This window comes from Dromaius novaehollandiae, chromosome 7 (assembly GCF_036370855.1).
Source record: "Dromaius novaehollandiae isolate bDroNov1 chromosome 7, bDroNov1.hap1, whole genome shotgun sequence".
Lineage (NCBI taxonomy): Eukaryota > Metazoa > Chordata > Aves > Casuariiformes > Dromaiidae > Dromaius > Dromaius novaehollandiae.
The window spans coordinates 43,329,980-43,356,768 of NC_088104.1; the positions used below are offsets into that span (position 1 = coordinate 43,329,980).

At 46.7% G+C, this 26,789-nt stretch overlaps 1 protein-coding gene across 4 annotated transcripts in view; it reads right to left on the bottom strand.

Annotated features, from left to right (window-relative positions):
* Positions 1–3,795: 3,795 nt before the first annotated feature.
* Positions 3,796–26,789, bottom strand: part of AGAP1 (ArfGAP with GTPase domain, ankyrin repeat and PH domain 1) — a 394,511-nt gene continuing 371,517 nt past the window's right edge. For all 4 annotated transcript variants that reach the window (XM_026104675.2, XM_026104674.2, XM_064515404.1 and 1 more), the window contains 2 exons: positions 13,044–13,299; positions 3,796–12,498 (listed from right to left, as the gene is read on the bottom strand). In XM_026104675.2, the coding sequence (XP_025960460.1) occupies positions 12,295–12,498; positions 13,044–13,299 (460 nt within the window). In that variant the 3' untranslated portion in view covers positions 3,796–12,294. The remainder of the gene's footprint in view (positions 12,499–13,043; positions 13,300–26,789) is intronic.

Genomic DNA, 26,789 nt, shown 5'->3' on the forward strand with positions numbered 1-26,789 from the left:
AAAAAAGAAAAAAATATATATATACACGTTAAAATATACTTCTCCCCACAAGAATCATCTGCCTCTGAGCAGTCACAGAAATAAGGAGAAGACATGAAAGGGGCAAAGGAAGCTGATTCTGGTCTCGGAAGATCTTTGTGCCAACCGCGGTACGCCCCAGCCTGGGTTTCTGTTGAGTTTTCCATGTTCAGGGATAATGGCAAATTCCCAGATGGCATCTCTAGACCACCGGCTCGTCATGCAACTCTGGGCAGGAACGTCAGGCACTGCAGGCGGGAGCAGACATGGGGAAAGCCACCGCAGCAAGACAAAACAGGCCACGTGCCTCTGTCACGTGTGGATGCTGCTGCCACCTTTCCTTTCCAGGCTAGTGTAAAGAGCAAAGGGAGGAGGAGGGGGGAAAAAAAAGAAAAAAAAAGAAAAAAGGTGTTTTTCCACCCAGTTCAGGCAAGGTGAACATCCTTGACACAGGACGTTGTGGCTGCTAAAAGCTTTCACGGATTCAAGAGCTTCAGGCGATCAGCCAAAGTCATGGAAGAGAACTCCACTGGGGATTATCAAATATGCAGAAAACACAGGCAGCTCGGGAAGTCCCTGAGCTGTAAACAGTGGCTGGGAGAAAACATAGTGAAAGCATCATATAATCTCCTTTTACACCCTTCCCTAGCACCGGCTTTTGGCCATGCTTGGAGAAAAGCTACTGGTTTAGGTGGGTCTGATCAAGGCCACTCTTAGCCAACATCCGTGAAGACCGAAGGCAACGAAATATTCTCTTTGCTTTGCCTATGGATTTTAATGAGTTTGAGTGAGCTCGGCTCTTTTTTGTAAACAGATGTGGATCTAGCTCTTTCTGCCCATCCGTGCTCAGTCCCAGCTGAAAGCTGTTTCCTGGAGGTCAGCTCCATCCCAGCTCCGCGTGGTGGGCGATTGCTCTGCGACCTCCTCACCTAGCTCCTCCTGTCACTCCCTCCACGTCGTTCTGGATTGGTGTTAAAGACCAAATACAGAAAAGCCAAATTGCTAAGGTTTTGAACGAGGGCTAAAGGCATGTGGTACCTACAGAGCAAAAGTCTTCTGGGCCCTGCAGCAGATTTCCCAGGTGATTGCTCCCAAGGTCCCTCAAATCAAATCCTTTGTAGGCAAGGGTGGAAATGCACAGCCAGGCCTTACAGCAGACCAACGATCTTATGTTTACAGTAATTGCTGCTTTGTCCTAGGAAAAAAAAAAAGAAAGAAAAAAGGTCCCCCTACTCCCATTATGGGAGGCAATACGGGTTTTCCTTCAAACGCTCTTTCTGACCTCTGTTGCCTTACAGGAGAATATTTGCTTTTCTCCCCAGGGATTTGTGAGTGCCACCAGCTGAGAGCACTTCAGGAGTACATGGGGGCAGGTTTGGGGGGATTGGTGAGAAATGTGGCAATAAAAAACATCCTTAAACCTGCTCAACCACCCCTGGCACGAGATTCTTCCGTAAGAAGCCAGCTCTTCGGAGGGTCGTTACAGAGAGGGAGCGGGCAGCCTTGCCTGCCACAAAATGAGAAACTACATCCCTTTAGGAGGGCAAAGGCAGGGGGAAACAGGTGATTCCTAAAACCGTGCTACGGCTTTACATGCAGGGGGATCCAAAGCAAGCTCCCAGGTTTGAAGGTCACATTTCGAATCCAGGAGGGGGGAACAGCAAGCACCCACCTCTGCTTAAGGTGCTGGTTAGATACGCGAGGGGGTTAAACGCGGTGGAAACACCTTGCGAGAACAAAGCCTCGCGGTTGCTGCACAACAAAGCAGTGATTCAGACTCAAAACACTTAAAAAAAAAAATCAATCCACAAGCAAACTGTCTTGGGTCATGCAATTTTTCATCCCCCACAGTGCTGGTGCTGCCTCCCTGGAGCACCGTGAGAATCGAAGAGCACGAAAGGAAGCAGAAATCCAAACAAACCCCCAAGAAATCCCCAACGGAAAGGGCAGAACTGGCAACTCCCTGCAGGAAGGAGACCAGCCACATCTGACGCTCGCTGCCCCACCACCACACCACACGACAGGCTTTGCTGCCTCTCCCAGCACCTTCTCTGATGGGGTCTGCCCAACTCCCAGCAGGGTAGGAAGGAGAAACCGGCTGTGTCGAGGGCACAAACATCACCTTCCATCCCGTACCTGGGAACAAAATCACACACCACCCCTGCCAAGCTAGTTCCTGGCAGCACGGATGTAGCTGAAAGACTAGTCATGGGCAACAGGCTTCCTCCGTGGCACATGCTATTGCCGTGGTGAGGAAGACCCCCTTGCAAGGTGGGATATGCAATAACCGAAAGAACTAAGAAACGTTGGCCAAGATGCAAGCAGACACAAAACAGAAAACTAATCCTCCATCCCATACTCTGTGCAGTCTTGCTCGGTCCGTGAAGATGCAAACTCACCTTCTCAATCTTGGTCAGTTCTTCTCTTGAGCAATATCCCACTGCTGAAAGGTCTCCGGTCTGGTAACACATCGGACCACCTCTACTCCTGGTTACCAGCTTTGAACATGCTGCCTTTCGGCATCAGCCCGTGCACCATGTCTGTCACAAGACCAAGAAAATGGACATTCCCAATCCATTTTCTCTCCACTGCTTATCTATAGCTATTAAATCCCCCTCTTTATGTCTCTATTTAAGGCAAATCACCACTTTTTCAACCTCTTCCTAGCTCTATTAACTTCTGAACATTCCTGATTTCTCCATGTCTTTCACGAAATAGGACAAGCATAGGTAGTCAAACAGTAGCATTTTTCACCTTGTTCATGGTGCTGCTCTGTATCTTAAAATCTTACATTCCTTTCTTCACCCCAGGACACATTATTTAAGTCATCTTCCATTTTGTCCCATTAATGCAAGCTGCTTCTATTTTTTTCTTTAAACTACTACTGAATTTTATCTGCTGTTCTCCATGTACCCACCTTGATATGCCTTTCTGCAATGCCACACACAACTTGACGACGGAGTTTTTCTACATCCACCAGTACCACTAACCTTATCGATAGCCTTCTGCTGAGACCCACCCATCTCGGTAGGGACCTTTCTGGCCCGTGGCTAGTCAACGGTTTACCCTGGTGAAAACCGATCATTTCTTGCTTCCCTTTGGGTCACATCTCTCAGCCTTCTGAACCATGGCAATAGTTTGTCTTTTCCCTAGTGCCTACTTAGCTTCTTGAGTCTCTTCTCATGACGAACTCTGTCAAAGACCTTTAAAAATGTAAATAAGCATCAATCAGCGATCTACTGTCCACTGCTTTAAATGACTTGTTCAGAGAATTCAAATAGAGAGCCATGATTTTCCTTCAAAGAAGTGATTAGACTTTACCATATCATGACCTTAAAGATGTTTTATTATTCTTATTTTAAATGATCATTTCAACCAATTTAGCAGATACAGATGTAACCGTTACTGGCCTAATTCCTTGGATCTCCTCCAGAGACTCTTAAAGCCTAGGTGCAACATTTACTACTCTCTCTTCCTCTGGGAGAGTAACTGTTTTTAATGAAAGATCGCATATTTTTGCTAGCAGATCTGTCATTTAGTCCGTAAGCACTTTCCGAACTCTTAGATATACACCATTACAGCCTGGTGACTTATTGCTTTTTAATTTATCAATTTGCGCCATTACCAGCTCTTCTGACATCCCAGGTCTCAGATAATACTTCATCTTTATTACTAGCAAAGAGTGACAGTATCTCATCATTAATACGAGAAGGAAGTAGGGCCAGGGCAGGTATCTCGCAAGAACGCTGCAGAGAAGACTCAGGCAAAGAACAAAGCTGTGACGAACATGTTTTCTTGTCTTTATTAGAAAGAGACCTATACAATATAGCAGTCCCTCTCTGCAGTACTTTACAATTTTTTTCCTTTTTTGCTTTTATTTATTTTTTATTCAGAATACTGTACAGCTGACACAAAAATCTCAACGCGGAGAGAGAGTAAAGGGAAACATAATACAAACTGGCATATTTAATCAAAACAAAAATCATATGAAACAACAAGCAAAGTGAAATGTTTGTCAATCGTTTTAATTACAGTACAAACAATATAAATAAAGCATCATTGAGTCATTGTAAAACAAACTTGCTGAATGAGGTAATATAAAAACAACAACAAAAGACGCATCTTTTAATAATTTCCACACTGTCTTGTCATCATTTATACATTACTATTTACAGAAACAGAAAAAAAAAAAAAACCCTTGCTGTAAAGTCTGCCATGTGCTAGGTATCCTCTGCCTCTACCCCAAACGCAGTTCGCGGTGTCCCTGCTCGCCTGGGCTCCCTCTCCCCCCATCCCGGCCGGCACCTCCAGCAAACGAACATCACAACGTGGAAAACCTGAACGACTTTGGGGCTAAACCCTGCCGAACGTAAAGCCAAGCCTTGGTGGTCAGGCACGGGGTATTAAGGAATAAAGAAGATCTAGAATATGTCAACCGCTTCCCAAGCGGTGCCGACGGCGGTGCCCAAAATAAAGGTGCCGGCAAGATCCAACACCAAACCATCACCCCGCCGAAACCAGGGGCCAAGCTCGGACTTCGGAGGGGTCAGGATACGGCCCTGTGCGCCGCTGAGCCCGAGCGTGCCGCTCCGAGGTGGTTTGGGCTTGGGACGCGGCAGCGCGGTTAGGGATACGCTCGAATCCCGCGGGGGCCGAGCGGCCGGACGCGGCGAGAGCTGCGCCAAGCAAGCGGTGCTCCTCCTCGTCGCCGGGCCCCTGCGCTTCGTGCGGCCACCTGTACAAGCTGGGTACAAGCGGAAAACCACTCCCGAGGTGAAAAGAGGAAACGATAACCGGACCAAACGCGTGTGCTTCATTGTGGTCCCCTGGAAACTTTGCATTTCCACAGAGAAAAGGGCTGTGCTTTGAGAGGACGGTTAGGTCCTGTTCTCCCTGCAGACCGGCAAAACCATCTCAGTGGATTCAGCATGCTTTGAATCCAGTCGAAACTCGGCTAAGTAGGAAAAAATGCAACATTTCAACAGCATTTCAAAGGAATTATTTCGCTACAGGGGCAAGGAGGGGAAACTAATGCTGCTCCCAGCCTCTCGGCACACCCGGCCGTGCTTCCCGTCCGACGCGCCCTGCCTAGCTCCGGTGCACCGTCCTTCTCATCTCGCCAAGCTTGGTCCCGCACCACTCCTTCCCCCAGACAGATAAGGCCCTTGGCACCTTCTGCATCTCCTTCCCCCTCTTTTTCCCACAGTAACGCTGGCCACACGGGATTTTTTTCCTTATCCCAAGGCAAGGTGGGTATTTCGGTACCGGTGGCCAAGTTGAAGGTTTTCTGAAGTCGAGCGTCCCTGTTTGAATTTTTGCACGAGCCAGGTACCTGTTTGATGGCTTGCGAGAGCCCCCGGCTTTCTCCCGTATCGCCCCGCGTAACCCAGAGCAGGCGCCCCAGCCTGCGCGTGCCTCCTGTATGCTTGGAAATAGCTGGATTTAGACAAATCGGGAAGATCACACATGGGAAAACACCGAGCGGAAAAGCGGGCTCTAGCTATGGTTTCGATAAATGTGTAAATGCGGCTGCATACATTTACACACTTGCCAACAGCGGTATGTAGAGCACACAGGTACATATAAACACACATATGCATACAGAGTGCAAAGCACAATTAGTCAGTCCAGGCAGGAATAACCATATAGGAGACGCTGCCTTTACATAAGGAGTCCAACCACCTTTTCTGCGCTCTGCCAACACAACTCGACCATGATTTCACTCGGATTCCCGATCCAGGAACGATTTGCCAAATAGCAACCTACCATCATCGCCAAAAAATGCAACTACCTTCCTCAGCCCTGCGTGAGCTTGGGGCTTGTCTTCAGCACAGACCAGACACGACCAAGCTGTGCACTGCTGGGGCTTTTACTCCCTGTACCTGGTAATTCAAGAGGAGCGGGAAGTGTTGTCAGCTACTTGAGAGGAGCTGGGACTGCTCCAAGTTTCCAGTGTAGTTGTCCTCGCGGTATTAAGCCATCCTAACTTTACAGGTAGAGGGAGATGAGGAGGACAGGACAATTTTCCAGAAACAAACCAACTCCCCCCCCCCCCCCCCCCCAGTTCTGTATAAAACGTGGCATACACAAAATAGCTGATGGTGCATTCCCTGCCAGCAAGCAACATGGTCATCCCCAACGCATGCCGTTAGACCTCTACAAGACCCCCTCCCGCCCCCCTCCACGGTTTGTACATAACACAGTTAAAAATCACTAGCTCTGAAGCACTGCAAAATAGTCAACTCTTAGTACTGGAAGCAAACACACATCCAGAAGGTCATGGCCAAGAGACAGCTGAAGCTTCGCGTGTCAGCACGACTGACCACTACCACGCGAATATGCCACAGAGGTTTTGGAGATAGGCGGACATTGATGAAGAGGCTAAAACTGCTGAAACGCACAAAGACATTTTTATTTCATCTGCCCACGGACGAAAGTCCCCCCAACATCCAGGGAACAAGAGTGAACTATGGGAGTTAATTCACCCACATATTGCTGTCACCTGAAATGAAACACAGGGGCCAAGATTACCAAAAGCATGATTAGTGATCTGGGGCTTAAAATGCTCTACAAACCCCCATCTTGTTCTCAGGAATCATGCAATCCCTTCTCTCAAAACAGGAATTATTCGCAGCTCCTGAAAATCTTGGCCAAAACCCTTATGTCCTCCATGAAAAACGTGAGACAGATTCTGTCAACTCAAGATAAACTGTCATGAGATGAGATCACCAAATATACACTTGAAGAACTGGCCCCTGATGAACAACAAACAAAAACTAGAGTATCGTAACACAACAAATCTACCTACCTACAGCTTTGGATATTTTGCTCTATTACCTCTATTCATTTTTTTTCCCAAACAGGAGATTCCCTTCTAATAAAACCATTTAAACCAACCTTGTTTTTTGCAGCTTAAAATTCAAGACATCAAACCTCATTGCAGAATCTTCTAATTTGTGACATTTTTCACGTTTTTCTACTTTGATCAAAAAGAACTTTAGTCTGGAGTGCCTTTTTTTAAAAAAAACTATGCAGCACACAGAAGAACGTCCAAAAATGTTTTTCTACGCAACAAATTTCACCCACAAGTCTACCCAAATGGAAGGAGATGTTGAGGATCCAAGACTAACGGTCAGAGATCCCACGTGCCAATGACAGTAACAGTCGTCAGAGGGGAAACAAAGGCGCTTGCCAATGAAATGCTGAACGGGCAAGTTCTCTCGTTTCCAGACAAGCTGCCCCAAATTTGGTCCCTGACACTTGCATTCTTGCGCATGAGTACCTCCAGCTAAAATGAACATTTGTTCCCTGGTAAGGTGCAAACGTGGCTCCCCGAGACATTTGTGAAGGGCTCCTTCCGAACCCTCTCGTGAAATCTGTGCTTGTCTCCACTATTACTACAAACTACAAATTACTTCATTTTTCCTGGTCTCCATACAAATATAAAAGATGAAGCTATCTGAAAACCCTATCATCTCATTATACTACATTACAGCGCTGGAGATCATTTCTAAGACCGTATCTGCATTCATACCTCTACTCCTCTCCCTACGTTACTCCACTCCCTCTTGCCAGGGGAAACCTCCGAGTGCAGCTAAAGCCTTTTGCACTAACACACATAATTTAAGGAAATGGGGAAAGACAGCAAATTAAACAACATTAATGTTTACACAGTTATTATACACGATGCCCAAGTAGAAACGCTTAAAATCCTCTCTACTTCCCAACAGCTAACCTGGCTTTCTGAGCAGCACCTAGCTCAGGTTACACCAAGATTCTCCAGAAACAGCTTTTCTTCTGCCTCCTTTTAGCCACAAAATCGGCAATCTGCTAATGGGTTCCCTCGATCAAATCTCCGCACTGGCACAACCCTGAATTTTCCCAAGGTTGGATTTTCTCTCTACACAAACAGTGACAAGAAGCAAAGCCCTACTGAACTCTGGGAATATCAAGGTCCAGATGCCAGACGCAGATTTACGGATCCGACTCATCTTTACGGTTCAACAGCAATCAGCTTAAAATAAATAGAAGAAAAGTGCTGATGTTAATAGCAAAGGCTGACTCACTCCTGGTGTTTTAGTCATTGTGGATAAAGTGCAGAGGAAGCGGCATTTACAGGTATCTGGGATCATGAAAAGGGTTAAACGGGGGGGACAATGAAAACCATAGCCATAGACTCCATTTTCTGAGAAAACAGAAACAAATTTAGCTAACTTGTTTCTGCTGGGATTTCTTATTGACTGGATTTCAATTTGTTTTTAATTTGCTCATAACACGCTCCAAGGGCGTAAACAGTCTGGCAAGCGGGCTCCCTAAAAGCAACGAGAGGGGCTCAACGCAAGGTAAGGAGCAGGAAACCGGTTCAAAGACTGAAAGCAACGGGAGCAATTCCTGCAGTCTGAAAGCGCCAGTGCACACTGCCCGTTTCTGCACGTGGACGGCTTCAAGAACATCCTTCGCGATGTGCGAACGCATCCCCCAAGAAGCGCGCAGAGCCTAGAGGCCTCAGTTCACAACGCCGAGCACCGCTGCACTAGCTACAACGGAGATGTTCCTCCATCCGCGCTCTCCACCGCACGCAAGGTTGTCAGCGGCTTATTGACCGCAACGCGGCACACCTTGTGCCCAGCCCAAGCCTAGGAGCGAGGAAGCAAAGTAGGCTGCACCATACCAAATGGAACATCAGGCTTTAAATTCAGAACACAGACTGGGAACACCAGATGGAAAGGTTTGGGTTTTTCCTCTCATTTTTAAACACAGTTCATATTGACGACACTGTAACGAGCTCGCAACAAGCAGGGGACGGAGTTCACACTGACTGGAGGTCCTTTCTAGGCAGCCCGTCCCACCAGCTCAGGAGGTGCTAAGAAGCTTTTAAAAGCCACCTCACCAAACCCATCTGACTGCCACCACAGCGTTGGCCCCACAAGGACAGACCCCACGACCTGTTCACCTTCTGCGTCCAATAACGTCTTTCCTGCTGACCACGTGTGCGTGGAGCAAGGCAGCCGGCATTAGGAAAGGATTGCTGAGAAAAGGAACAAAACCTTCCAAAGCCTACCTCCCCGTTTCCCACAATGGCAGGCCACCTTGCACACAGTCCTCTGACTCAAAGAGACGGGGCTGGAAACCTCCCCGTCTTTCGAAGCAGATGCCACCGTACGCACAACCGGGTATTCTTCCTGCAGCACCCCAAGCGTTTGGGGAAGCCACCACAAATTCGGCAAAACCTTCCACACAGTTACTGCCAACTCCTGTATGTCCAAGGAAAAACTATGGTTAGGCTAAGAACAACTGTGTTACTGCTTTAATTAGAAGTATGAGGTTATTAGTTGGATTGCCCGGATCATTCTTCCAATAATACCGTGGAATTTCCTTTCTGAAAAAAAATCTTGCTATGCTTTTTCAAGGCTCTCCTGTGGAAAATTCTCATCCAAGGAGTGTTTAATTCTTCTGCCCAAAATCTGCAAGACAGCCTGGTTGCCCTTGTTTCTCAAGCATCCTTCTCAGCTTTATAAGAGGAAACTGGCCCAAAGAGAGCATTAAATTACACACGGAAAATATTTTAAATTAGGTAAAACCAGCTCTGAAAGGGAACGCGTACTGAGAACTTCAACAGTGGCAAATCTCTCTACGACGCGTTTGAAGCGCAGCAGTTGAGTTTTCAGACGCAAAATGCCCTTGATGTCCCAAGGGGAACAGCAGGCAGCTAGCACCTCTGGGAACAAGAGTCTCAATTCCCGAATCCACGCGGGGTCCCCTGTTACAGGCGTAAAGCTGGTGAGCACCGAGACGCCGTGGGCTTTACAGCTTCTTCTTCGGCTGCACGTTAGACACGTCGCCCTGCGGCCGAGCAAAGTACCTAAGATCAGGGAGCTGCACGTGAATGATGGAGGAATGGTAATTATAACAGACATCTCTCCCAAATTTAAAACAACAACCAAAAAAATCCCAGCGTGAGCAGAATCAGCTGTAGCCTTTGAACCACACGTGATGTCACTAGCCTAGGCTGGTTCATAAAGATCCCCCCCACCCAATAGTCAAAGCTCTATTCAACAACAAAATATAAAATGAGAACACTACAGAATAGGAAAAGCTGATCGATATTCTCTTGCTTTCACCTTGGGTTTTTTTTTTTTTTTTTTTGCTTTTCTTCTCTGATTTGATGATTTTACACCAAATCTGTCATTTTCAGATTCTTTTTTTTTTTTCCTGAAGACAGCCAGAGTACATTTTTTTCCCTTCCCATTTTGTCCACACACATTTTATTTAGCGATTGCTATCCTCCTCCCGGTTGTCTGTCAATTGAAATACAGAGCCCCAAGGAGGAACAACACCGAAGGCTTGTGAAATGCAGAAGGAGCAGGTAGATTTGCAAATTACTATGCTGTGTGCACCTCACTGACTTCATGTAATTGCTCCTTTGCCATCTAATTCAGTTGAGTTTTCAACTTTCCCTGTGATATACCCTTCCCCCAGCTTCACATTGCCATATGCCACTTAAAAAAAAATCACTTTTCTTTCCGCCAAAAGCCTTACCGCCTGCTTCCCCGCACCAGAATCCTAGTCCGTAGGAAAGAGCAGAAGCTAGGATCTGTCTGGCAATACCAAAATAATCAAATCAAATATTAAAACTTGGAATTCAAATGAACTGTCCAGGCTACTTTCACAAGCCATTTTTCTTCCCGAAAGCAGCCAAGTTCAGAGTCGAAGCAGCCATGCCCTGCCCGCCTTGGTGACGGCTATCAATTCGGGAATTAATCAAATCTGATCTTCACACAGCTAGACTATGGCTTTTTGTCTTGGCTTGTGAAAGCTTGGTGATTTCTGAAGTAAAATATATTTACAAGGCTGAGCGACAGCCTCTTTTCCTTTCCAAAACGTCTCATACACTTTTTTTTTAATGCCAAATGTGCCACAAACTCATTCTGATATGTTCTTCAAAGGTTTGCAATGGAAACAGAGAGTTCGCTGCTGGGAATATTTTCAATGTACAGTGACCAGTAATCCACAGATCCTAACTAGTTGCACATTATTTAGCTCACATCCATTACAGTTTATAAATTAACAGAGATGTCATCTTTTTTCTGTACAAGAAAACCAATTCATACTTATGACTTTTTTTATTCAAATAGATTTTACATACATATAATCTAAAGACACAATACAAAATCTGTATAAGTTAGGCAATGCATCACAGGAGTGACCAAAAACTCAACACGTTTACCTTGGCAAAAGGACAGAACATATTTCTGCTGGCTGAAAAAATATTAGCCTTTAATGCATTTCTTAATTTTACTAAATGTACTTGAAATGTTTTTCCTTAGCAGTATTCATTATTCCTTTCTGTGTTTCATAGTTACTCTTATTTATTTTTTCCATTTTGTTTTTACACCAAGGAGACTGCAGTCAAATAACACTCAGCAACTCATTTCCTCTCTTTGGACTGAAAAATTAAACAGATACTAAATTATGACAGTGAATTTAGAAAGGAGGGCTCCAAGGGCTTGAAAGAACATGTCTGAGATAATATGATGCTTCTAAGAATATTGCAATCACATCCAAGCAATCACCGAAGCGTGCCATGTAACTACCTCCTCAGCTAATATGCTTTTTTCTCCGTGATGACTAATCATGTTCTATTAAACAGCGGTAATGCTGGAAGAACTCAACTATACAAGTGTAATGAAGCCAGTATTCTCCCTGGACAGATTAGCTACAACTGATTTGACACATACCATCATAGGAGCTTCAAACCTGACAAACTCTGTGCTTGCTTCTGATTTATGCCGTCAAGCTCTTCAGAGAAGAGAATGAAATCCAAGCGCTCCGTTTGGTAGAGGTGAAACGTACTGATGTGCTTAACTGTCAGTTACGGAAAGTTGCCGGTTCGTCTTGCTTCTCCTCTTGCTTCTGCTCGCCGCTCCCTCCACCACCCCTCCTGCCCCACTCGTGGAGCCGGTGCCGAGAGCCCGCCGTGCCAGCGCTCCCGCGCGCCGTCCCGGCGAACGCCCGCGCCCTCGCTCCCGCACCGCCGCTTCGCCGCCGCCAGCGTTCGGGAGCGTCCGCTGAAACAAAGGCTTTCGCTGCAGCCCCTTTTGCTCCTTCTCATCCCCTCGCGCTCCCCAGAGGCGACGTTTCTGGATGGGACAGGGATGGACCGAAGGGAAAAGGGAAAAGGAAAGTTTGCAGACTCACAGAGCAGAGCTGTGATGGGAATGGAGGAATATGAGGCTGCGGGTGTGATTCAGGTCAGCGAACATGCGACTGAGTCCCTCAGATGATGGTGGGCATTCTTCCGCTGCTGTTGTTTCGGTTATTGTTCTTCCGGGACAAATTCGGAGTCGCCATAAGGACGAAGCGCTCGTCGGGGCAGCCGTACTGGAGGAGAACGTCAATGCACTCCTGGCTCGAGGCCTGCCTGGCGTAGGCCAGCGCCGTGTTGCCGTGGGCGTCGCGGGCCATCACGTCAACGCCGTACTGCGGAAAGAAGAGATGCCGTTGGAAGCCTTGGGGCGAACGGGGCCGTAAAACAGAGGGGACGGACTCAGGACGGAGAGGTTTCAATTCAGCTGGGGATGGGGAGGGGAAAGCAAGGAGAAGGCAGGAGAGCAGACTGGAAACTATGGGCATGGGTCACATATGTACACGTTTCTACGGGGAGATCCTCACACCTGGAACAGTCTTTTTATATATATATACATACATAAATATATATATATACATATATATGTAAAAGTGGTATTCTCAGATAGCTTTTCCGGTGCTAGGGAAATCTCTCCGTCCTCACTTCTACACTCTCCTTTGCTTTCTATCAAGTACCAGCAGACAGGGAGAAAAAGGCACGTTTCCTTCAAGGCGCTGTCTCCTCAGAGCACGCGATAAGGAAGATCCAGGCTCTGGAGGAGATGGAGCACTTCACGAAGCCGGTGGGTCGCAGGTGCGGGACGCCCTGCCGGATGAGCGCGTCCGAGCGGAGGGCAGCCCAGGACCTCCGGCCCCATCCCCGCGCAGCAGGCACTCACCCAAATTAAGAGCTGCACCAAGACCACGTTTCCTTTCCTGCACGCCAAGTGGAGGGCGGTGCGCCCGTCGCCGTCGCCGCAGGTCTCGTTCACTTCCTCCCGCGTGCCGTGGGCGAGGAGCAGGATGACCGTCCGCAAGTCCTCCTCGGCTGTAGCCCGCAGGAGATGCTGGCCCAGAGAGAGCTCCAGGCACTGCAGCGGGGCGAGGAAGAGCTTCTGCTCGTATTTCGCACGTATCCAGCGCTCTTTTTCGTCCCTGGGGAAGCCAAAGGAAAGAGAGTGTGTTGAGATTAAAGTCCACCAGGCTACAGCACTGCCACCCCTCAGGAGACCTGCCTGCACCCGGGCTTGCATTTCTTTGCAATGCAAAAGAAACATGGCAGGTTATTCTGTTTGGTTTTCAAAACGCGAACCACCCGAACCATGCTCGGAAGCCCTCTTTCCTCTTGATGTGTCAAGCAACTATCAAAAGCTCCTCGCTGAAAAAATTAACGTGCATTTATGGGCTTTAAGAGATCTAGTCCTAGACAAATTCCCGTTTAGAGGCGCCTTTTGCCCACCAGCTTCGGCAACGCGTTTGGCCCGTGAAAACCGTGCACATCACCTAGCAAGGCAACTCGTTCCTGGTGACATATTTTTCCCTCCGGAGTACAAAAGGAAAAGCTCTGTTTACGCCTTTCAGCAGTGTTTACACTACTCCCAGTAATCTAGTGTCAGGTTAGCCCTAATCTGTTTTTAAATACTTATGTAAACAGATCCTTCCAGCAGCAAATCTGGATTAGTTTTGCATCATTTCCTGGTACATGCGGAGTGCCCTTACTGTGACCTCCCGGGCTGCTTTCAGGCAAAGCTTCCCAAAGCAGGCACTCCTCTCTGCCCGGCACAATTTACCCTACAAACAGGTACAGGCATTTTTTGGAGAAAAAGTGCAAACAGAAAATTAACACAAAAAGCCCTTCATTTAAATCAAACCTGCAACCTAAAAGACACAAAAAAACAAAAACCATTTGGGGAGTTGCAAATTAACCTTTGATGGCAGGTTATCTGATAAAGGGGCTATCGTTTCAGGTGCTCACCCTGGAGAGGTGGAAGAAAAGGACTTCTGTTACTATTCCCATCCTGAACTCGTGTCCTTTGTGTGTGTGTTTTTTTGCCTTTTTTTAAGGTAAAAAACACTAGCAGTGCTTTGAGGATGGATGGCGGCATTTGGGCTTTTTAGTTGTTCTTAACCATTGCACCTATTGCAGCTCCAGCATCAACCCAATTCTAGCATATCTTCAAATCAAGAGCGCTTAGTAAACCTCTCATATATATATATACATATATATTAATATGCATAAAGGTACTGAAAGTATAACCAATATATCCACTGCACATTTAAAAGTGCCAGACTGAAGAATGAAGTGATTCAACCTGTGCTGTGCTGCAACACTGGCACACGTCAGGGCTTAGGGGATTTATTTCTCGTAGGCTCATACATCCTAAAGGCAAAATACGCTTCAAACACAGCTTCTGCCTGCACCGCAGCTAACAAAAAAAAATTAGAGTCGTCGAGAGAGAGTCAGCAAATGAATCCCCTCTCCCCCAGACCAGCTTTTGAGCGATAGTTACTCTTGGCTCCGGTCCCAGCATCAGCTGCTGCGATAACCACGGCTTGAGCAGAAGTTGCTTTCTGTTTAGAAAACAAGCTGTTTTACACAAATCTCCCAATTCTAATCACAATGCGCCCTAAATTGTAACAGTAACGCTATGACACGTACTGAAACGGAGACGAATGCCGAGTTTCAGGCTGCTGTTTCACAAATTCCTGGGTACAAATTTCACGTTTGCCAGGGCTGCAGGGGAGCAGCGCGAAGGCAAGTCCCGCCGGGTGATCCTGCTGCTCCTGGAAGGCTGCGGGAGAGCAGGACAGAGACCCTAACACCCACGTCCTGCTCACATTAATTACCCTACTGTCTCCAAAGGCTGGGAAGAGAACAGAAAATGATGCAAAAAATAAATCTGAGAAAGAGGAGCATGCTGCTACCTGTATTGCTGATGGATCAGGAGGGGGAGGAAAGGAGCAGGGTGCAAACGGTCCTTCCTTGAAGCCTTCTCCTGCAGTATAATAAAGGAACCCGTAATCGCTCTGCGTTAGCGCGGGCTGCACGCTCCGGCCAGGATTTCCTTAACTCTAGGAAATTCGTTGCAGACCTGGGCAGCAAGTGAAGTCGGGGTGCTCGGGGGCATCCACTGACACGCCTGGCCAGCGCAGGCTCCTACAGGCAGCAGCACACTGTGCCACCGGGCTACCATCAGCTGGACGTTCAACCTTCTCAGGTGGGTTATTCTCCCACACTTCGGTTTCTGGTTTTGCAACAACTGCCCAGTAATTATTGACCACCCAGGGCACCAAAAGACTTAAGGAATTAAGTCCAGATTCTACCACTGGACTTGCACTGACTGGGAAAGTATCCCCCAAATTCCTCTGGTGGCTTCGGGTGGGAAGGGATACACGCGACAACCATCACGGACAAAATAAAGGTGTTTTAAAAGCCTCAGACATTTGGGGGCAGCATGTCACTGGCATCAGCTATCAAATGAGATTTAGAGCTTATCCAACGGTCCAGTAGATCGTTTGCATCCCCTCATAGAGAACAATACTTCATCACGGACGTAGGAGATGCCTGCTCCCCCATGTCTCATGGACGGCTACGGATGAAATTTAGAGTGACCGCTTTTGAGCAAATATCTAGAAAGCCACCATCGCCAGGCATCCTCTCCCCATCTCCGGTGCAATTTCATCTCAAACAGGAAAATTCTGGGGCTTTTCCTGGAAGACGGCTTCAGCTCCTTGTTACCCATCCACCTTAGAAATCATGACACCAAGACATAAATACTATAATTGTTTCTCTGATGCCACAATTTCACTTCGGGGATCCACAGCTTGTCTTGGTTGAGGTTTCATTTCCCCAAAGGAAGGCCAGTCCAAGAGCAGAGTTGTCAGCAGTAGATCACTTAACCTCATTCCAATCCCCCGGAGGACCACTGCTCACATCCCCCGTTAGCTAATGAGCTAAAAAATGAATTATTGGAGCGGTCAGCAATAAGCAGGAAGAGGAGGCACAGTGCTTCATTTCAGCCAGCACTGACATACCTTTAAATAAATCAGCTGAATAAGAGTACGAGGAAATGAGAGAAAGAGCAACTAATCAGGAGAAAGACACTGAACCAATCCCTAAAAATAAATGTACAATTAAACATCTGCCAGTAAATATTTCTCTCATTTTCTTCCCTTACCTGCAATCTTGATAACTTCCACTTCAGACAACCCCTTCAGTACTAAAGGCTTCCAGCTCTAGTTGCCTTAACATGAAAACCGTAAGCCAAAACAAGATTATTTTGCTCATTTACTAAACTTCTAAAATCCAGTGGCATCCTTTTTTTTGGGACCAGATCAAAGCCAGCATGAGAGGCAACACCAAGTGCTCAGAGGCTCCCTGTGATATCAAATGCTGGGAAACACATGTTTATACTCAATGGACTTACCCTTTCTGCAGCGATCATGCTAGCTGCAATTTTTCTAAATGCATATACACATGTGAATTGATAGATCATAAAATATTGAATAAATTTAAAGACACATGAAGTACAGTTAGTAAGATCAGGCTTTGAGTCTTTTATCACTGGAGCTACCCATCCAAACCCAGACACCGCCGATACAAACGTAAAGCCTCACTGCTTATACAAGGGCCAAACCCAACTGAATGAGAATCCAAAATACTCCACAGCACCAGGAAGGGAACTGTCTACTAAACTGTGGCCAAAAAATACCATCGAGCTCTTTGCTCTGGCGGGAGTCTCCATCATGAGTCAACTCCAAGCCACGGTGGTGTGAATAATGAAAACTCTGCCATGGCAGCAACACCGTATGGAGGTAAAGGCTTATTAGAAACAGATGAAAATTTCAGTTCTCAGTTTATTTTGATCTAATTAGGTGCTTGCTCCTCACGATAATGTCCAATTATTTAAATTACTCTGCCAGCCACATCACATCATTATCATCTGGAAACATAAATACCGGGCACTGCAAGGGGGGGAGGGCTAACTAGGTAGCACGAGAGAATATAAAAAGCCGATGTGCTTGGAGCACAGTCTTGTTTCAGGAATGACACTGCACTCTCCGCTTGCACGGTAGTGCCGGAGATGCTCCTTTAGGAGCCCAGGTCCCTTCTCCTGCGTCGCAGGGCTTTCCCACCCATTCCTCCAGCCTCTTCCTCTCCACTACCTCCAGCGTCATTTGTCCCTCACACATGCTTGGCAGAGAAGCATGGAAGAAAGATGAGAAAAGAACGCACACAGTGGCAATAAAAGCCACATTGGTACGGTGACTTACTATTTATTGCGTAGTCGACAGCACATGAGTGGAAAGCCTTGAGAACTTGTCATCCAAACTCAACAGCTCCAGCGTAAAGCTTGTTCTTATCAAAGCGGTCATGAGGATGACGAGTTGTGTCACCCGCTCGTTACCTGAAATTACTCACTGCTTGCTAAGAGGCTGAATGCAATTTTGCAAGGTTGCATTAGAAGTGTAATAGGAAGCAGGTATTTACTATGGCAGAGCATTATTTTCCCACCATATCCCCACCATCAAAAATACTGAGCAAGTTGGATGCAAGTGTTTGGAAGCAAATTTTTATCCTCCACACTTCCAACAGTACTAAAATGCCCTTACAACATTTTGTCTCATCTATTACTAACACAAAAAACACCTTTAGCTGAGGAAGCCTCCAAATGTTCTCCTTACCGTTAACATCATTCAGTCAGACCTTGGGGGTGTGCGGGTGCCGTGCTTGTGTTACCATGTATGGTTGCACACCAAAATCCAACCATTTACTGTTTAACGTAGTAGTAACCTGGCCAGCTCTGCAAGACAACCGCCAGATTTTCTCTCTTGTTGGACAGTTGACAAAGTTAATGTGTCTGTTCCGAGAAAATGAAGTAAATCTGACCCCCATAACCCCCAACCTCACTTTCAATGCGTCTCCCGTAGAGTCCCAGAAGTGTCATTAGCTTGGCGAGGTCTGATAAACCGCATCACGTTGGGTAGGATCCTCCAGGCCATTGTGTGATGGGTAAAAGACACAGGAGAGAAACATCTGGGCGGGGGGGATGGACTGAAAAGGTGGGGAAGGTCCGCGATATTTTTAATTGCAACGGGGAAAGGGAAGGGGGGGAGAAGACGGGAAGGCAAGAAGAAAGGGCTAGCAGCAAGGAATTTCCAAAGTGTCTTCCTGCCTCAAGCAAAGCAGGAACTGGGAGGAGAGGCATGGAAGAGGAGCCGGGAACAATATGCTGAGAAAACAGAGGGGCTTCCTCTCTCCGCAGGAGAAGACCCCACTCTATTGCAAAGTAAGTGCTTAGCAGTTGACTGCTTCCTAGCATGCATGCCTTCTCTCCTAGGCTGCGTTGCTAAGGGGGAAGGCGCACGGGCCCACGGGGGATATAGAGGTCCCTGGCAAACAAGAGGGCTCCAGACAGCAAACAAAGACCGATGGGTATTTATTCCTTAATTACTGAAAGCTTTAGAGAAACAGGCCACTGTAAATCCCGCGTGCCGAGAAAAGGAGGCAAAGGACCAAGATTTATGTGCGCCGGGGCAAAGAGGAAATAAATATCTCTGTGGCTCCTGATCAATATTGTGAGTGTTTTGCCAACCTACAGGGTGTTTTATGAGCTGTAAGGACAGAGAGGGATCATTAATAATTAAATAAAGTCAACCTATTAAGCTTATTACTTCTTACAAGTTAAACACCCCAGACGGACGAAGAGGAGCCTGCAGGAAAGCTGCAGACCAGCCGACACGTACCTATCAGGGCTTCAGCGCGAACAAGCGTGGAGCGATGCTCCAGACCACAGGTCTCCAGGCCCAGCAGCACAGGGAGCTCAGCTTGCAGATGATTTAATTATTACCTTCACAGGAAAGTTATCTCGAGTCTATACTCCAAATCCAAGGTTGGTCTCCTGAAGTCAGACCTACGTCGAGCAAACCCCGCTACGGTGGCTTCACGTAGGAAGAATGCCGAAAGCCCTTTGCGCCTCTGGGAAGCTATTTTGCGACGCCCATGGACCAACATGTTCTCTACCATTAACTACCACCACGCTCAGCACGTCTGTTTTCCTTTGAGTTGCATGTTTGAGGAATAAAGGCCCTCCCGTACACGACCGCTAGAGATTTCTCGCCTGTGCAAAGCTGAATTTGTTTCTCTAATATTGAATGGCACTTGTTAGTATTTAAGAGTCACCATGCTGATGCAGTGCAGCTCCTGCCTCCTCTCTTTGCTCGCTCTCCCGATAGCACCCCCCCAGGCAGGGCTCCAAAATAGCCCTTATTTCTGCGCTTCCAGGCTGCCTTTTCAAGGGACCCACGGCGCAAGCGGCAGCTCTGCCCTCAGGTGTTGGACACCTGCAGGATTTATTACCGCACAACATTAATTACCAGCCTAGCCAGGACATCAAGGTTTACTGACTTAAGGCTTCTTAGATAAATATCCTGCAATTGTGCGCTCTGATAGATCACATAAAACTGCAGTAAACTTACGTTTTCATTGCGGAACACTCAATCTAATAATGTTTAAGGCACACTTGAAAAAATATATCACATCTGAGGATATTACTCTGTATAAAGATAAGCAAAAGCTACGTGACATACAACTGTAGGGAATACCGCGGCTACTAAGAAAAGGCTTATTAAATTGAGAATAAAGCTTTTAAGTGTGACAACTGTAAGCCCTACAAGCTGGTAAAGTCTCCTCGCTACAAATCCGACCTTTCTTGTTCGCAGTAACTATGTGAAGTGAGAACAACCCCTGGAGACTTAAGAAAAAAGCTGGAGGAATGCTGCAAATTGCACTTTTCCACTAAAGGCAAAAGCCCCCCCCCCAAATCTTTAGACAACACTGCCAACAACATTCAAAAGGAAAAAGAAATCAGCAACGGTGGATTCTTAAGGCTTTTCAGTACTTAGCTTGGTGAAAATAGGTAAAATTAAGCACTGTGAACAGTGGAGGACCATGGGTTTCTGCTAAGATGGACAAGGACAGACCTTAGGAGCATCTGGAAGACAACAGCAATGGGCGACCACTGCCACCACCGACGGTTTGATGCCCAGCTGAAAAACTTGTGTGTTCATGGTCCAACGCCTTTTACATTAGATATTGATGTACAAGCATGCAAACAGCTATGCACGCTGCAAACCAAAACATAACACTGACTACCAAAAAAAGGAAGAAAAAAGGAAAAAAAAGAAGGCAAATAAGCAAGTTATCACTATGTGGTTCTAGATACCTTTCACGGGTAATGGGAGTCCACTGCTCCTGCTCAGAAACATGAGGAGGGCTCACACCACCACCAGACAGGAGACCACATACATACACCACTCCCATGTCCAGGGTGGTCAGCCTTAACGCTGAGGTATACTAAAAATATTAACAAACAAACAAACAAGCCAAAAGCCACTCTAGAACAGCATGAAAATATTACAAACAATAAGTATGTTTGCTTCTTGGCCAATTGCGGTAATGGGATATATATCTGCAGAGAATACTAATTGCAAAAATATTCCCAGTGCATTTCATTATTCACGTGCAACCTTACTTAACCTGATGTCTTAAGTGTATAAACCAAACTGCATTGTGCTGGCACCTACACACAGCCTGCAAATTTCAGTTTTCAGTTCTATATAGGATCACCGAGGTCAGAAGATGCCATTCATTTGCACTTTGTTGACACTTTCGCCTATAGGAAGGATATACTTAATGCAGTATTATTTCAAATATAATTCAAGGAATCATAACAAGCTTCTTTTCTTTTTTAAAAGGAAACAGAAGCAACATTCCATTTTGAACTCAATTTTTGCCCCAAACATGGAAGTAGCTTTTGAATAGATAACTGCATTCAAAATAAACTACTAGAAAACCTTTTGTGGAAATGACAGTAGTCTGCTCTCCTGGTTATTTCTGTCTAAAAATGCGGCTGTTTTCATCTAAAATCAGGTTTCTGCTTTCACGTCCACATCTACAGGGAGCCGTCGTATTCAAAGGGGGGGGGGCAGCGCCGTACAAACACTTCAATGCATAAATCTCAATAATCCGTGCCAGGTGAGAGGCAGCGCGAGGTAGGCGAGCGCGGTTCCCGCAGCCCCAGCGTGATGCGGCACGTAACGGGGACGCCCGGCAGCGCGGCGCCTCGCAGCGCCTCCATCACAGCGCGTTAAGGATCCCAGAACGGCCGCTGGTGTGATCTGCTGTGGAACGTATCACGTCGTAAACACATGAAGGAAGAGCAATGGAGCTTCTCCGCCGCTCGTAATGCTGTAAAGGGGGTAAGTAGCACAACGATGAGTGCACCGATGCTTTATAAATAGTAAGACATGGGGAAAAAAAGCAAAAAAGGCCTCCGAGGGCTATCCAAAGTACTAACAAACTTGCGGGGTTGACCTTAAGGGGGTCTCAAATGAGAGCTTGCTCGGCACACAACGGCGGCACGCCGACCCGAAAGGCAAACGCGTGTTCTGGGCTGCACAACTTGGGCTTTACTTGAGCGTCGGGGACGGCAAGAAGAGCATCTAATTGCAATGCTTTGCGGAGACGCTGAAACTTATTCGAGACAATTGTGATCCTTTCGTAGCAGTAACTTCTGAGCAATGCTATAGCTTGGTTTGCAAGAAAAAAAATAAAGAAAACTCTTTCAGGGGGCTTTGATACTACCTTAATTCTGGCAGAAGCAGAAAGAGGATACTCTTTGGAGGATTTGGAAAAAAACCCATTATACAGTCAATTTATGTAAGACATAAAAGAGAAAACACAAGTAATAAACTTTGTACTTGAGCGCAGACTACGAAGAAAAACACATTCGGAGCAGCAAGCAAATAAAAATAAATGCTTTTTTTGGGGGGGAAGTCAGTAGCAAAAGGAAGGCGTATTTGGGGCTGAAGGCTTAGATGGATGGGAAGCAACCACACAACCCCAGCATGCAACGTTTCAATGAGCCACGTTCTCTTTGCTCAGCAGCAGATGCTGCAGGGACCAGCTCAGCACCCACCTCTCCACTGGTGACCTCCTCGCTGCTTCTCTTCGTGACCAGCTCCCAAAATATGGAGCGCTTTGGATGTATCATGTACCTTCTTCCTCCTTGACACATCTTCCCTTTGCCTGCTCTACTTAGTCTCCTTCGATCGTCACATCTCCAACTGTTTCGGCCTCCTCTGCACTAACATTGATTCTAATGACTCTACAGGGATTGTGTTATCAGACCCTTTCATTGCGTTTTGTTTAACTACTGTTTTTATTTAGTGACAGTGACGCCTGCCTTGGCAAGTCAGAGCGCCTGAGGCACTCTCCCCTTTCAGGAGGGATGGGAATCCCCTCTGCCTCCGGCTCCTGGGGAAGTTTTAGCAGGCTGCAGGCATTCGGCGCTTTACTAAAACCACCTCCAACGAATATAAACATGCTATTGGTAAATTATCGCTGCTTTCTCCCACCTCTAAGAAAGCAAAGGAGATCAACAATTAACCCAAGTAACAACAATAAACCAAAAAACCCTTGAGAAACCATCACCACTAAAAACCCACAAAAATCTTTGAGAATTTGGCAATCTCTGGGCATCTCCTCTGCACCTATTAAATGAAACCTCAATGCTGGTTTTTTTTCCAATAAGCTTTTTTTTTTAGGGAATGAAATGCCACTCCTAGTTCATAACGCAGCAGAGTATCAGGGCAGAACACTCCACTGCCAAAACAGACAGGTGAGCTGGGAGAAAAGGCGTGTGCGTGTGGGAAAATACATCTTTTACCAAGCCAGAATACCACCTTTGGTAAGTAACATTGTGGTGCCCAAAAGGGAGAGACTTTAAGGGACTCAGTTTCCCAATGGCACTCGAGTATCTCTGAGGGATTTCCAGTTGGACCCCTGCATCTATTAATCACTTGCAAACCTTTAGGCTTCTGTGATTTGCAAGCCAGACGTTCGGTGCTTAACAACGGGAAACCCCCGGAAAACCTGACAGCAAAGAAAATATGCACAGGAGACGCCTGCCAAAAAATGACAGGACGTTCCACTTCGAGAGCACCTCTGGAGGGAGATGCGGGGCGATTTGAGAGACGCGTGCCAAAACGAAAGCTCCTCTGCCATTTGCCAAAGCGCTCTCGGTGCAAGCGTCCCCCTCTCTTGCAGCTACTTGCCTGAGATCCCTCTTCAGGAGACATTTGGAAATTATTAAAAAAAAAAAAAGAAAAAGATACAATATCCCTAATCTGCTACCAATTAGAAGAAACATGTGAATATTATTTTCTAATTTGTGACTCAAGTGCACATCTTAAACGCGCAGTAATTGAAATAATTACCTTGGCTCCTGAATATTTCTATCATGCTCCTGAAAAAGAAGGTGGGTATGTCCTCCTCTGCCTGACGTGCCCCAGGGCTGAACGTATCAATAAGTACATCAAAGCCCTGGACGCGAACTGCCAAAAAATTGTAATTCCTATGAAGTGCCTACGCTGGTTTGTGGCAGCTGCAGCCCAAGGGCTGCCAAACTGATTAGTTAGCTCCTAATGGTCTTTGTGCAACTTGGATGTGCGGCAGGGAGGAGGAACAAGTGAGGGCGGCGGGGGAAGTTTAACAGTAAACACACAGCCTTCTGCTCCGGTCGAGAAGTCCACGGCGAAGCGACTGATTTTCAGAGGGCTATTGATGGCTCTAACCCAGAATTTATAACAGCAGCGATGGGGGTTTCTTTTTAAAACCCAGACGCGGTGCGACTTGAGTGACTAACTCCTGAAAATTGGTAATTTCCTGGTGGTTAGCAGGAGAAGGTCCACCAATGAGAAAGCAGCAGCTGCTAATAAATTTATAGTGCGTTATATGCCAATTAGACCCCGGCAGCCATTCAAGAGGCTGTGCCACCAATCAGGTTATCATTCCATAAATGTACTCTTTAGAGCCGATCTCATCACGAATCAATCCTGCATTTAAAGTGCAATTCTCATTAGTATCACCCAGGAACGCACTGGTGAAACAACGCAAGCGGGTATTTTTCTTCTCCCCTCTAAGTGCCCTTCCCCGACGCCCCGTGCACAGCGCTGCTCACTTCTCGTACAGTCGTGTCTGAACTTCGACTGGTAAATAACCATTTTGAATCCCACGCTAATTCTGCACAGAGCCAGATTTATTGCACACGTCATACTTGGGAGCTTCACCGCCATCCACAAGCCATCCGTGAATCTCTTGGTGAAATTACAGCCTTGTATCTGACCGTGCACCATGCAATATTCTATCAATACAGCGACTCGGAGCAGACCCCTCGGCTAGAGCACTCTTCCTCCCCGTGACACCCAGCGCTGCTCATCCGGGCAGCGCACTTAGAAAGAACAAAAATACAGAAGAAAAAGAGTAAGAAGTTTGTACCGTTTAATGTGTGCAATATGCATACAGATCTACTTCAAACTTCTGGGTTGAAACTACATTTTGGTGCTAATAGTCTATGCAAGCAATGTTGTGTTTTGGATGCTTTGCAAAGCAAGCTTCCTTTCCTCTTCTGCCCAGTAAGGCTAGATACAGACTTTAGTTTCAGCTTTGAGGTCTACGGCAGGAGAAAGATGCCTCCTGGTCGGGAACACAAGACAACCTGAATTAGTAGTCATGCAGTTTTCTTTCCGCATCTTCCTTTTCTTCTAAAGCTAGGTTCAGATCTTAGAGAAGCGCATCACAGAAACCTGGCACAACCCTACGGGGCCTTTGCACATTTCAATTCAAAATTACTTCTCATTTGTGCCAGCAGTTGATCAAATTTGTTCTGACTGAGCTAAATGCTTTGTGATTTGCTCTAGTCAGCTGCCACAGCAAGGGCACCAGCCGTACACAAACCCCTTCACAACGTCATTGGAGGAGTTGTGGCTTTGAGGAACAGCTGGATACTCTCACAGCGGCTCACGGAAAAGGCTGTGGGGTCTCCTGGGTTCCTGCTGTGGAGAAGGGCAAGCCAATGCAATGTGCCCCTGCTGACTTCTACCATGCTTTGTCGTCCTCCTCCTCTTCCCGCACGGGGAAGTCCAAGAGCGCTGAGACCTGGTGGGCCGTGTAACAGGCACATCTCAGCGCCATGCTGCACCTACTCGACAGACTTCTGTCCTCACCACTAAGAGGAGGCACCTCTCCACAAATTCCCACCTGGAAGTACCTCCTTTCCCTGCTCCCCTCATGCATGTGGCCAGCTAAGCTCCTCCGGAGTCACGGCAGGACCCGAGTTTACAAAGCAAAGCCATCCCTGCCCCTGCTCGCTCTAAGCTCTGCCCAAAACACCAGCCCAGCGGTGCAGGATGCTCAGCCTTGGGCCGTCACCTGCATCTTATTTCTACTTAACCTCTTAAATAACACTGGAATTCCCTCCGTCCCCCGATGGGCACCGTAATGAAAACCAGCTGTCAATCACCGCTCCATCAGCCTGGACAGACTTGCCCTTCCTGAAACAGCTTATTGGATTCCCAGAAGCAAATGGGCCTTCTTCCTTTTGAGCGCCGGGGTTCGGGGAGCTATTCAGAGGGAGCGGGTCGCCCTCCCGGTCCTGCTGAGCTGCCATTGTTCCCGCCGTTTACTCATGAAAACCGTTTCCTGAGTTCACCCACCTCTTCTGTCCCGGCGAGGCCGGGTGTTTGCCAAAAACTTCTTTTTTTCCCCCCCGACTGCTCAGTTCACCGGCGCTATACAAAACCCACCAGCTGTTTCCAGCTAGGGGCTGGGGGAGCGCCGCTCAGTTAACCCCTTCCCGACAGAGCCGCATCCAGAAGCGGAGTTTGCTCGGGGAGGTGTTTCGGTTCCCGCGGCGAAACGAAGGGCTGCACCGGCGCGCTCGCGGCCGCCCGCCTCCCTGGGACAGATGCGCGGACCCCGGGGCAGCTCCTTTTTCCGCACTCTTACTAAAGGAAAGAAATATCTCCTCCATTCATTTGGCATGAAACTAGACCTAATCTTGTTTTTTTCCTTCCTCTCTCTCGGTTACACTCAAATTGCAGCTCAAAGAAAATCTTACTAATAAGGGATAAAACCACTTTATTCGAAACATTATCTTTAAAGGAGTATTTTCATTTCCCTGAGTGTGTGCAGTCCTTATGAGGTTCATTTGCAATGCGTATTTCTGTTTTGATGAGATAATAAAATGTATTTTATTTAAAAATATTTCAATTTTCCCCCAAAGGAATTTAAATGGTCAGTTAATCTTTCTGCTTCAGAACAACGCACTGAGTAAATAAAAGAGGGCTCCAGATTATAGAAAGCAGTATTTTTTTCCATTCTAACACTGGTCTTGAGGAATAAAATACACTGTACCGCCGTATCTGAGCGTTTGCAGTATGCCCTTTTAGTATAAATCAGTTTAACTTTTAGCCTGGGAAGAAAAAAAAATGAAACAAGACGATAGTTATCTCTAGCCTTCTGTGATTCTCAAGTCAATAGTAAATGGGGGGACTCGTTAGTGCCATAGTGATCCAATCAGGATGAAATTATGCAGTCATGTAAGAAATAATATCTATTAGGCTAATTTAATCAACGAATACTTTACAGATGAATTAGAATGCAGAATCCAATTATTTCAAACATTTGGACTGTCAGCCGCTGTGTCTTTTAAGCAGCGGAAGGGGAGAAAAAGGAAGCTTTAAGGAACCTTTTAAGGCGACCGTGGCTGAGGTGTATTTATACCCGGAGAGCTTGTAACGGC